Consider the following 12,872-nt stretch of genomic DNA (forward strand, 5'->3'; position numbering starts at 1 on the left):
TCCCGTTTTTTGTCTGCAACTTCCTTGGAAGGCTTCCACCAACTGCCTTCACCAGTCTGAGGGGAATGTGTCATCCAATCCAACTCAGAATTTGGGTTCATTATCGTTACCTTTCAGTTATCAACACAGATGTACCAAGTTTGCCATTCTTAGTTTTACTCGTGTGCTATCTCTTTTCATTAAAAAAATCACAACACTGAACTCTGCATTCATGTCTTTATTAGTTTAGATGATCAGCCCATTTGCCTTACTATGAGTTCAGGCATTCACTCTTGCATGCAACCAGGAATTGTTAATTCCACTCTCAGATTAGAAATATAGCAGAGGAAGTTTTGTTTTAATAAGCATGCAAAAATCAAAGTAGTAAAGTTAAAAATAAATGGCCCTCCTTCAGGTAAAGAAAAATATTAGGATAAAGTCAACCATATTTATGAAGAAAAATTCAAACACCAGATCATGTTTTTTCCTTAAACCTCTGGTCAGATGTATTTTTCTTTCATTGATAATCAAAACCAGGTCATCTTTACAGGAGCTAGAATTTGAATACAACATGGACCTCTTGTTGGTTTTATTTAAGTGTTAAAACATATTATCATCTCAATCCTTGGTGTCCATAATCATTTTATCTTTGCTTATGGTTAATTGTCATATGACTTTCATACACCTCTATACCTACATATAGCATTATTCACTATTTCATTAATATCGGTAATGCACAATATGAAAGTAGTGAAATTGAAGTTTTGTGAAATTTGTGATGAAAGAAAAATGGTGCCCAATAGCCCTTTTTCTGTATCTCTACTCTGTTTCATCTTCTTTGAAACCTTACTGTGAATGCTACCTTTATAGGAAAGGTGATTATTACAAGTGCCAAATGTTTTCTTATTTGACCCTGTCATCGGTAACTTTGGTTTTTTGGTGATTGTATCTCTTACATTCATTGCTCAATGTGGGAACTGAAATACACTTGGAGTAAAGAGCACTGAAAGTAGGCCAGGAACCAAGCTCTCCGGGACAGGTTTCCCTTCCTGTGAGGGCTCATTTGAAGGAGGATCTCACCACCCTGCCCTTGATGGGCTGTGGGGGGCGCCAGTTCCCCACCAGGGGCACTGGGGGCTCGTTCTCAGCACTGGACAGGAGGCTGCGCAGCTTGGCCATCTACAAGGGGCAAGAGAAGGCAGTCAGGTCCACACTGGACCAAGTGAACATAAGTGTGTGAGACAGAGTTATGAACTGATGGTTTTTTAATAAGACAAGAAACCCACAACACCTGCCCCCCTCTTTCAGTACAGAGTTACCAGAAGACCCATTCCTGGTGATATAGACCTTTTATTTTTATGTAAAAGACTTTTTTTTTTAAATACAGGACTGCCATGCCCTCCTGAATTGCCCTGCCATGCCCTCCAGCCTTTCCTCCTGAATTCTGAAACAACTTTTTTCATCTGACTGTTCAATATGGAGTATATACCTCATGTAGGAGGGCAAACAGTATTGGCGCAAATAATACAAGTAAGTAAATGGCATTCATTGGTTATTTTTTAAAGGGCAGTAAGAAATAACAGTCATGCCACATTTTAAATTTTCAGATGATAGGTGATCTTAAGGGAGAAGAATTTAGGAAATTCTTACCAGTAATGCTATATTTCTGTGTAAAAACATTTTCAGCTTTCCTCCTTAAGATAATTTTATTTCTCTTTAAAAATATTTATACCCATGAACCCAACGGTTAAACCTGGTTTGATGATAAAAATGACCATGTGTATATGAGTTCACAAATGGCAGAAATAAAGAAGCATCTGCATTAGGGACAGGAGACTCTAGGAAACTGACTTGACCATTAGACATTACCTACTGAGGTTCCAGTCTGTGTGCTGTCCACCTGCTTTAATCTGTTCTTCTCCATGCCCCTGCCCACTCCTTTTCTCCAAGTCTTTTCTTGAGAGTCTCTTTAATATATGTTACCAGGGCAATCTTTAGATGAACAGTAAGAAGGGAGTACTGAACAGAGAGGTCAAAGGGACTAGAAGCAGACAGACCAGAGGTAGAATCTCCATTTCTGTACTTGGTTGTGTGACTGTGAGCAAATTACTTACCTTCTCTGAGTTTCAATGTACTTACCTGTAAGATTGAAGAAACATAATACACCTCATAGAATGACAAATCTCTTTCACTGGCACCCTTCTCCCTAGGCCAGGAGTTGCCCTCCCATTTCCTAACCAGTGTTCTGTACTTGGTTGCTGCCAAATTAACAAAGACTAACTGGTGTTAATCAAAACCCTTAAGTGTTTCAAAAGTAGAAACTTGGTCATTATTCAGCATGACAACCCCCTTGAAACAATGTGTATTATCCTGGTACCCTTAGGAAGTCAAGTTGTAGGAAGTTGAACAGGCTCATTGTAACTACTAGGGTCACTTATGAAACCTCTCATGTAGAGCTACTCTGTGAGCATCTGTGAGGCAGCTGGATACTTTCAATTTGGTATATGTTTCCATGGAGCCAGCCAGTGATGAGTCCCATGCATGCCTCACCTGGTCAGAGCTCACGGTTATAGGCTCCTTTAGCAATAGCCACACAATGCACTCCTCACAGGGCGGTGTGGTGAAGGAGCCATGATAGGTCCAGTAGTCTCTACAGGCGGGGAACAGGCAGGATGGATCAAAGTTTGTGAAGGGTGCCTCCTTGCCCTACAGAGCAGATGGGCAGGTAAGGTGGGAAGGTGAGATAAGTGGGTGCTATGAGCACTCATACCACCCTCCCCAAGGCCATCACCACAGTATTTGTCATAATAAATTCAAAGGCAGTAGAGAAAATGGAACTTTTAAACTAAGTTCATGTCTTTCAGATAAAGAGCAAAGGGGAAAGCATGCCTGTATGGTCTAACTTTATCTGGGACAGTCATTGTAATATTTATTCCTTTTTAACTGTCAATAGAACTGTAATTCTATCACAACAAAAAGGAGAAACATATCTAAAACACAAAAGAAATAATTCATATCAGTTAATGCTTTTGGTCTTAATGATAAAAAACAGGCTCACATTTATATTGATACTGAATGTTTACTTTCTATGGTGGTAAAATGTGCTGATATTTGATTATAACAGTCCCAAAGATAATTAAAATAAGTCTGTTAATTGGAAGAGTCTATGCTTAAAGTGAAAAAACATATAGGTGCTGCCCAAGAGAGAAAGGGCAACCTCAAGAGCCAAACATGTTACCTCTGCAAATGTATATGTCTATGTGCTATAGGTGTATGTGCATGTTTGTACTTATGGTATGTGTGCATGTGTGTGCCTGTGGTGTGTTGTGTGTGCAACATAGTGTGTATGAATGTGGTATGTGCATGCATGTATGTTGTTTGTGTGCATATATTGGTGAATGACCACTTTCATCCACTTTACTGAGAAAGTAATTATCTGACAGACTGACAGTGAGCATTAAGTAAGCTTATGTATGTGAAATTGCTTTAAAAACTATAAGCACACAAATAAAATATCATGTATTTTTATATATGTGCTTAGCATATCCATCAAACTCAGTAACAGACTTTAGGTGAAAGAAATACACTTGAAATGTAAAAAGAAAAAATTGAGAGACCTTGCTTTCTGATCTTAGAGGGAAAGTTAATATTTTTTACCTTTGTTTTGATTTTATCCAGTGCATCAAGGATCAGCTGGAATTCACCTTTCTCACGTCCTATCTGTAAGAAAATAGAAAAACAATAATTACATTTTTTCCTTCTCCATAATTTGGTATTTTCGTAAAAACCAATTTTGATCCATCTATCTGCAGCCAGTGTTTTATAAATCTGCCAGGAAATCATGTACTAAGTAAACACATAACTTTACTTCTCTCCCTAAATTTTAGAGTACACATTTGCTGAACTAAACTTAGACTCCAAGCTTCTAAAGTACAGAACCACAAAATTACATGTTGATCTGATTCTATGTCCTTGACCTTCTCTTCAAAGTCATTCAATTTTTTAAAAATAGAATTAAAACTAGGATGGACTCAAAGTATCTAAAATTAAACCCACTGTCTTTTCACTCAGATCCACTTCACTTCCTGTTGTGTTGAGTTGAAGCAGGGAAATGACCCAGTGAATTAAGAACATAAGACAAATTAAGTCATTTGAAAAGAAAGAAGGTAGATTTTCACCCCTAGTTTACAATCTAGATTGTGTTACCACTAAATTCTTGTGGTGATGATACTAAGTCCTCTCAAACCGATGCTGGCTCAACAACACACATATTCCCTGTGCTGTCTCAGCTGGGACCATGAGTTCAATGGCCATACTAAACCACAGGAATGTGCAGCCAGGCCCTGGGTATCCCCAACATCTCTGTTGGTTCACACCCATCTCCAGGGCAATGGGTATGAATAGTGGGAGAGAATAATGGGTCCTGCCCTCATCAACACCACAGTGAGTACCTTCAAAAACTTGACCTCGGTTCACCCTACCCACGTGTACTTTATAGATCCACAACTTGAGAAATAAAGCAAAATGTACATTTTTAAAGAGAAAGCAAACATTTTGAGCTGATCTTAGCAGACATACCTTAATTAGTTAAATGAATACTAAAATTCACTTTTCTCTTTTTTAAACAAAAGGAGGGAGTGAAAGTCATGTTATCCCAAGCTTGGGTAAGGAAGTCAATTTGAGAATAAATAACATGGTCTACGGCCATACCACCCTGAATGCGCCTGATCTCGTCTGCTCCTGGAAGCTAAGCAGGGTCGGGCCTGGTTAGTACTTGGATGGGAGAATAAATAACATGTCAATTTTTACCTCACCTTCAGAAAAATGCCAACCACAGCTGTTCCATCGGGTTGCTTCAGAGCTTCTGCAAACGTATTGTACTTTGGATTCCAGTGAACCAAATGCAGCTGGAAACACAGAATGCAAGTTGTAAGGTAAATTCCTAGTGTGAGGAAGCAAGCATCAAACTGTTCACAAGAAATTCAATAATTATTCAGTCTAAGGTTGCCAAATGCTTTCATAGAAGGTGACAAAATTCTAAATATTAACATGCAATATTTTAGTGACATTTTAATGGTTTCATATATATATATTTGAAATAAATTCATATCTTTTCTTATATTATATTATATTATATATATAATTAGGGTAAATAGATTTAGGACTTTGTAGTAAACAATGAATAAAAATTGAACTTTTAATTCAAAGACTTGTTTTAGTTTTCATAGCATTACTTCTTTTTCTGACCCAGTGAAACACAGAGCTATAAACAGGAATCTGCTAATATCCTAAACTCACAACTCATTGGGAAGTAGGGGAGGAAAAACATGGATGGACCTGGAAAGCATTGTGCTGGGTGAAATAAGCCAGGTGTTGAAGGACAAATACCATATGATCTCACCTTTAACAGGAAGCTAAACAACGAAACAAACAAGCAAGCAAAATATAACCAAAGACACTGAAATAGAGAACAGGCTGACAGTGACCAGAGGGAAGAGGGGAGGGAATTTTAGGGGAAATAGGGGAGGGATTTAGAGGAACATATATAAAGGATACATGGACAACAACTGAGAAGGGTGGAAATGGGAGGGAGGGAGGAGCATGGGGGGTGGGATGGGATGGGAGTAATAGACAGAAAACTGTACTTGAAAAATAATTAAATAAATTAAGTAAAAAAAGAGGGACATGAACATTTTTATATCTACCTCCTTTTTGCAGCCAGTGATAACCAAATCCCAATTTAGAATGTAGGCACCAGTTAAATTAGTCAGAGGCCCATACTGAGCTATACAGAATGGCAAGAAAATACAATAGCTCATAGCAATTAAAACTATTCTATTCAAAGTCAAAGTGTGAGATAACCCATGCACAGAGGTCAAACTGCAAACCTTGTCCATGTTTGTAAGAAACGTACTAAACTGTTCAACAATAGAGGAAGATGTTTAGAGGCATTCACAATAGTTAATTTATCCTGCCACTGGCTCTACAGATGAGCTGTGGAGAAATGGGATAACCATAGGGAACTATTTGGGACCTTCCAGAGTTGTCTTAAGCAACAATTCAGCTGTCTAAGAAAGTGTGCATGGTGCTCCTAAATTCCTATGCTGACTAGAGCATGCCTGAGGAAAGAGTAGAGTGGGAAAATGGCATGATGCTCATCTCCTGGGCACTTGTAATCTCTTAAAGACTTGGCTTTATGGAGAGAACATGCAGGAAGTTATAGTCTTAATTCCTTGGAATTTGTTGCCTTAAGCTGAGCTACAAATCATGCTTTTTTAAAGGGGTTAACTGAGACAAAGAGTAGTATTTGCTCATATTAAATTTTGTGTTTATCTAAATGTCTGAATAAATATGTGTATGTATAATCACACACACAGTTATGCACACTCTTCATTAAGAGACAAGAACATGAGCACAAGCAGACAGCTGTGCCGCTTACCTCCGCTGCGTACTTGACTCCATCCACAGTGTGCTCAGAGCCATGATCATCAGAGGAACCCCAGTGCAGGTGGAACTGGCGGAGCCGGTAGGGTCCACTGAGAGGACCACCCCTCAGCACTGTGATTCGGAGAAGATGGTTCAACAGTGAACTCACCCCCCTTTCTGATCCCCACTTTAAACATGTGATCTGATGGACAAGGCAAGATGGGCAAATGGGTGGGCCACACATTGGCCCCTTTCTCACAAAAGAAAGTTTTGGAATACCTCAAAGTCAGTGGTGTCTCCCTTCTGTCTTATTTGTTTGCTTGTTATATTATTTTAAAATGTCAATTTAACATTTGTGAAAATAAAAGTAATATAACAAATGAACAGTAAAGATATAGAAAACTAAATCAAGGTCACATGGTGCAGTGGGAAGATGTGACTCACATTTGAGAGCCAGACAGATGTAGGTTCCAGATGTTGCCCACACTTCAAAAGCTGTGTGCCCTGAGGCAGGTTGCTAAATTTCTATGAACCTGTTTTTATATCTCCATGAAGATGGTAATAATGCTAACCTTTCTGAGCTGCTCTGAGGATTAAATGAGATTAAGGATTTTAACTGTTCATCACAGTGCCCAGCATGGCAAGCACTGAGAAAATGTGAATTCTTTCTCTGCACCTTGTGTCCAACTATACTTTGCTTTAAGATTCCAAGGAAGAGCTTTTGTCCACGTCTAATCTAAACTATGTCTGTTTGGATAAGATGAAATGGGAAAGTCAAAAGTTTCCCAGGAAATCAATCAGTGTGGACAGCAAAACTAGATAATTCTCGGTAGTATGAATTGGAACTTGTTGTCCAGATACCTCAAACCTGTCACTTAATTTGGTATCATGTCACTCAGCTTGGGGAGTGATTTAGAGGTTAAAATATTTCTTAAATGATGTTGGAAACTATCCAGAAACCTTAAAAATCAAGATTTAGCAGTATAAGCTGGATCAAAATAGAATTCAGTTCTAGAAAGAACTGATTACCTATCAGTGCTGAGGTGACCCACTGAAATCACAGTATACATACCTCTGAAACAATAAATTGAGACTCAAATGAGCTTATTCAGGTAGAAATGAGTCGCTTGATTTATTGCACTTTTCTGTCCAACCAACAGTCATTTTATTATTAGGAACAGTCACTATCTCATGAGTCCAATTTAATCATCTACATGATTTTTGCTTACCACAATGGCATTTCCATGTGGTCCAACTTAATAGATACTGTTTAATTTTGATGTTTATCCTTCAAAATGGAACTTGATTTACATAGAGAAGGGAGAAGAAAGTAACAGATAGCAATATGACATTATTGCTTAAGAAAATACAAATTTCTATGATATTTCTGACATAAAATTATGACTATTATTCTTTATGACAGCATCATTTAGAATATTAATTTGGGTACATCAATAAAAATAATTTAAACTTTTTTATAAACACTATAAGATGTTATAAGATATATTAGTGTACATTAAGCACAAATATTCAAAAAATATTCTTATCTTGTATACAGAGAAATAGTGCATTTCTAATTAATGTGTTTTTATTTTACTGATTTGCTTAATAGTGTAGATAAAATAAAGAGTTTCTTGTAGACATGTGATTTTTCATTTTTCCTCAAACACAAAAAGAAATTGTCAAATACTTCAAAAACACTCACCAAAAAGATTAATCAGGTAAACCCTGATAAAGCATTGAGGGTAAGTCTTCTTGCCCTTATCTAATTAATACAATGGCCCTGTTCCCTCCCTAGGATTGGCCCCCACTACACACCAGGGGAAGTGTGAGCCACTTTGTTTCTTCCTTATGTCCCTTGCTTTGTAGAATGGAATCTCTGCCAGACTTGGGAAGAAGCCTTGAATGCGGGCCATCAGAGCATGGAGAACACTCAGCACTCACCTCAGCTCAGTGCCACCACCTCCTTACCCATCTCCATCTCAGAGGTACAAGCAACTTTTGCCCTGGGCATAAGCCATGCTGCAGCAGCAAAATGCCACGGGGGGCACATCCCTCTTCAGTGCACACATATACTTCTTCAAAACCAGAGCAAAGTCAAAACATTGTCTCCATTTTCAGAGATGAAACATCCCCTCTCCCCACTAACTCTGTGACTCTGCCATAAGTTACATTTGCCTGTAACCGATGTTGAAACCTCCATGTGCTCAACTTGAGGGTTATACTTACTTGAACGATCAAAGGAATCATCAAACACAACCCTGCAGGTTTTCCCATTGTTGAGGATGGTCTTGCAGGAGCCAGGATCATAAGAAGCTGACCATGGCAGCAGAGAAGGGTCATACTTAATGTCCTTAGTGTGCAGCTCGATGGGTGACTGGTTATCTCCCTTGGCAATTGGGTAAAGCTCATGCCAGTGGTCAGGACCTACGACATCAAGTTGAGGGGATTTATTAATTTGGTAGCATAATCCAAAATCATTTTCTAGTTGATTAAACCTTCAGTGACTGTACAAGTTTTTGGATTTCAGATGGGGCAATCCAAGGTTTGGAGTGTGAGACAAGTGTGACACTAGTATACCTGAAGACTCTAACTGCTTGCCTTCCCTCTGCTTGCTCAAGAATACAGTCTCAAAGGCTTCTTTTTGAAATGGACTTCACCCCTCCTTTGACCAAATCCATCTTCTGTCATCCAGCTGAAAGAAAAGCACTGACCACAGGTGTTTTTCAGAGTGTTACCTTGTCGTAGATCGGTATTATCTCACCTGGGCATTATCTCTGCTGCAGGCAGAGGAGGGGCTCCTACACCTGCACCAGATGCAGAGAGGTGAGGGCCTGTCCAATGCCAGGAATTTTAGGGACACTCAGAAGTGGACCTGTGGTGACTGACTTCTCAGAGGATGTGTGCTCTTGGCGAGTTACCCAGCCTCTGTGAGCCCTGTTCTCTCTTAAAGTAATATCAACTCTACACTAGGGAGAATTTCCAAGACAAAAGGAAAGAAGGGTCTGCGGCTTTGGCACTGGGCAAGTGTGCTGTGAAAGTCCAATCCAAACCCTTCCCCCCGCGTTTTCTGTAGTTGTCCACTCTCTGCGCAATGCAGAGCTCCTCAGGCGCGTCGGGGACTCACCATTGTGGCTGGCGTAGCCCCACTCCTTAGCCATGATCTTCCTTTCGCTGGGTGGCTCCTGCCTGCTCTTCTGAGTCCCCGCACAAGCAGCGCCTTTTATACAGGTCCCCACACCCCTCATGGCCTTATTAGGTTAGCGTGGGGGAAGAGGGCTAAGCTGGTTGGAGTGATATTCTGGAGGCGGTGCTGGGGAGGCCATTGACTGACAGAGGCTGGACAGCTGTCTGGTGGGGTGGGCAAAGGTCCACCCCCCTCCTGGACAGCTGTCTGGTGGGGTGGGCATGCCACCTCCCTCCTGACTCGTCCCCTGGATCTGTGATGCCTTTTGCCTGGTCCCCCATGTCCTCCGATGCATTAATTTTGGGGGAGGGACAGAATGTCACAGCCACGCTTAGTCTCCCCTTAAGACCCCCGGAGGGCGCTGAGGGCTACCCTGGAAGTAGCTGCGCATTCTCCCTACCCCGTGACGCCCGCTGGAAGGAATAGGCTTGCTAGCCTGGCGGGTGCAAGCCTCCCTTGCAGGCGACTTGGAAAGTTCTAGGAACACTGATGGGAGGGAGGGTTGGGAGGGCAGGTCCCCAATTCTGTTATCCTTGGAGTCTGAGGACAGAGGCCTGTCCTGGAGCTGCAGCAGGTGGCGTTCCCGCTCGGACTCAGGATCCTCTTGGCCAGGACACGGGCGGGGCCCGGGGACCCGTGAATGCAGAGCAGGGGCCTGCAGCTGTGACCCCCCCCACTCCCTGAGCTGCTCCTCTGCTCACAAAGTCATAATATTCTGCAATGTGAACTGCTTGGACATAAAGTGAGTCTGCGGTTTAAAACGAATGACCTCACTCTCCAAGACATACTGAAAAATTGGGAGAAAAATCTAATAAACGGAAGGTTTTCAGAATTGCTTTGATTTTTTTCTTCCGTCTCCCAAGTTATTCATTCATTCATTCATTTATTTTAATGTGATGAACCAGGCGAAAGGAGAGAGCTGGCTGGTGCCCAGCCGCATGCCAGAAATGTATTTTCAAAGAAGTCAGTGTAGTAGCTATTTATATGCTAAATTTCTTCTTGGTTCTAAACCAGCAATAATTTTAAAAAGACAGCAAGAAAAAACAAACTTAATGTCAGTGCTTCCTCTAACAGGGTTGCAGTCTACATATCCTTATTTACTCTGACTTTTATTGATGTTGATATTCTGTATTTGGGAATTACAAAGCTTGAAAAGGAATTCTCTCATCATGGTACAAGCTAGCTCATCTCCAAGGCATGTGGAATGATTGAGCACACTCATAACCTGAACACCAGGGGAGTCACACCCCAGGGTATTTTTGTGATGTGGGTTATTTGATCCACACAATAGTTGTGTAGAATCAAGAACTAGATAGTTTGGAAAATTCAGGCAAACACAGCAAAGCAAATGTCCTTAGACTCTGAGCTCTCAAATGTCAGGGTTAGAATAGAAATTCTGCCCAGTTGACCTGTCCAAGCCCACTTTCTGCTTTTGCTGTGGTAGTGTGATGTGCAGTCTGTGGTTGATAAACATGTTTTATATTTCTTATTGAGGGTATAATTATGTGTATTAGCAAAATATGATCCTGTTCCAATTCATGAAATTGTTACAATCTTTTTTCTGATATGTGTGATTAGAAGATAATTTCATATTATTTAATATAGATAAAGAGTTTAATAAATTTTTATACCAAGAAAAGCCAATAACCTAGGAATTCATCACAGTGTTACTGTTTAGGCATAGAAGACTTGAACAACGGACACTAGTACATAATTTCAAATGAACAATGGGTAATATTTGCAAAATGAAATATTTAATAGTTTTAGGTGTGCTATCTTAAAATCATTGGTGTTTTCATTGTACTTTCTCATTAAAAAGTTAATAAAATTTGAAATTTAGATCAAAACATGTCATTTCACATCACAATATACTTTTCAGAAACCACAAATTTATCATCTACCTCTTAATTGATTTCCTCCAGCATATTTATCTATAAATTTCAAAATGCCCAGTCAACAGAGTAGAGATAAATTCTATCTAAGACATTAAGATCTCTGGAGTGGCTTAAACAAGAAAACCATTAGGTATACACTGAGATAAATAATGCCAGCAAAATAACTAGGAATGCTGACCCACAAATGATTTCCAAGCATCCTATGCATCTCCCAGCACAGTTACTGGAAAGTTGACATTATTTGTAGAAATTTTCCCCCAAAATGCATATATTCATACAGAGGCAGGGAGAGAAAGAGAGAGTTGAATATAAACAGAGCAACCCAAGAGAGTAATTTGGGTAAACAGAAGTTTGGGGGTAAGGGTGTCTGTTTGTGGAAGTTTCAACTAGGTTGCATTTATATTTTTAACAAAATATAAACTTGGAAGATCTAAGATGAAAAAATTTAAATATATTTTACTCTTAATTTGGCATTTTATTTTGCAAGATACTGGATAATATAACAAAGTTAAATCTGCAAGTTTATATTATTTGGTGCTTCTAGAGCACCAGAGGGAAAAAAGGAGAAATTGCCTATTTATTCACCCCTGCAATCAAAGAACAGATTTGAAATAATTGCAGAATTGTGTTTAAATATTTTATATGCTATAGGAGCATATATTTTACTACATTTTGATTTTTATAGAATAAATTTTATGATAGAAATATAAAAACAAATGTAAAAATGAAATTTAATAAATATAAAAATTAAAGTGTAAGTATTAAAATAAAAAATGTGATAAAAATAAAACCAATAAAATAAAATCTAATAAAAATCAAAATTTTAAATTAATTTATTTAACGGTCATACATAACATAACATTTACATTCTTCCTTGAAAATGTCAATTTTTTCTTCTTCCCACCCCCGAAAGAATTATTTTCAGGAAGTTTTGGCTCACCATTTTTTAAGTGAGTAGAGCAGGCTGGATTCTCAAGTTTGACACCAGTGACAGCTGAGCTAATTGGATGAGACCTTAAAATTTGACTCTCGTTCATGGCAAATATGTCAGCAAGCAGCCTGTAGCCTGGTCCCAACTGGTGTCCCTCACTATATGCACCCATCTGAGATAGTCACTTTACTTGAAGGTGAGAGTATGAATGTAAGTGTGAGAGCCCCCTATCTATACAATAAGATTTGATCATCGAGGTTCATAAGTTCAAACTCTACAAACACAAACTCTTCTTATAAAATATGGTAATTGTGCCCTAGCTGGTATGGCTCAGTGGACTGAGCTCCCACCTGTGAACCAAAGGGTCACTGGTTCAATTCTCAGTCAGGGCACATGTCTGGGTTTCAGGCCAGGTCCCCAGTAGGGGGTATGTGAGAGGCAACCACACATTGAT

At 39.4% G+C, this 12,872-nt stretch overlaps 1 protein-coding gene across 1 annotated transcript; it reads right to left on the reverse strand.

Annotated features, from left to right (window-relative positions):
* Nucleotides 1–202: 202 nt before the first annotated feature.
* On the reverse strand, nucleotides 203–9,599 carry CA3 (carbonic anhydrase 3). The gene is made up of 7 exons (XM_037050218.1): nucleotides 9,533–9,599; nucleotides 8,635–8,832; nucleotides 6,419–6,537; nucleotides 4,794–4,886; nucleotides 3,637–3,699; nucleotides 2,530–2,685; nucleotides 203–1,158 (listed from the first exon to the last, which is right to left on the reverse strand). Exons 1-7 carry the CDS (start codon nucleotides 9,564–9,566, stop codon nucleotides 1,039–1,041), a joined length of 783 nt encoding a protein of 260 aa, XP_036906113.1. The 5' UTR covers nucleotides 9,567–9,599; the 3' UTR covers nucleotides 203–1,038.
* Nucleotides 9,600–12,872: the final 3,273 nt, after the last annotated feature.

Source organism: Sturnira hondurensis, unplaced genomic scaffold (genome assembly GCF_014824575.4).
Source record: "Sturnira hondurensis isolate 20B ecotype Veracruz unplaced genomic scaffold, ASM1482457v3 Scaffold0006571, whole genome shotgun sequence".
Lineage (NCBI taxonomy): Eukaryota > Metazoa > Chordata > Mammalia > Chiroptera > Phyllostomidae > Sturnira > Sturnira hondurensis.

Coding starts and splice junctions, on each gene's coding strand:
- CA3 (XM_037050218.1), bottom strand. CDS start 9,566: ATGGCTAAGGAGTGGGGCTACGCCAGCCACAATG. Junction 8,833..9,532: donor GGGCTACGCCAGCCACAATG/GTGAGTCCCCGA, acceptor TTGATGTCGTAG/GTCCTGACCACTGGCATGAG. Junction 4,887..6,418: donor GAGTCAAGTACGCAGCGGAG/GTAAGCGGCACA, acceptor CTGTGTTTCCAG/CTGCATTTGGTTCACTGGAA.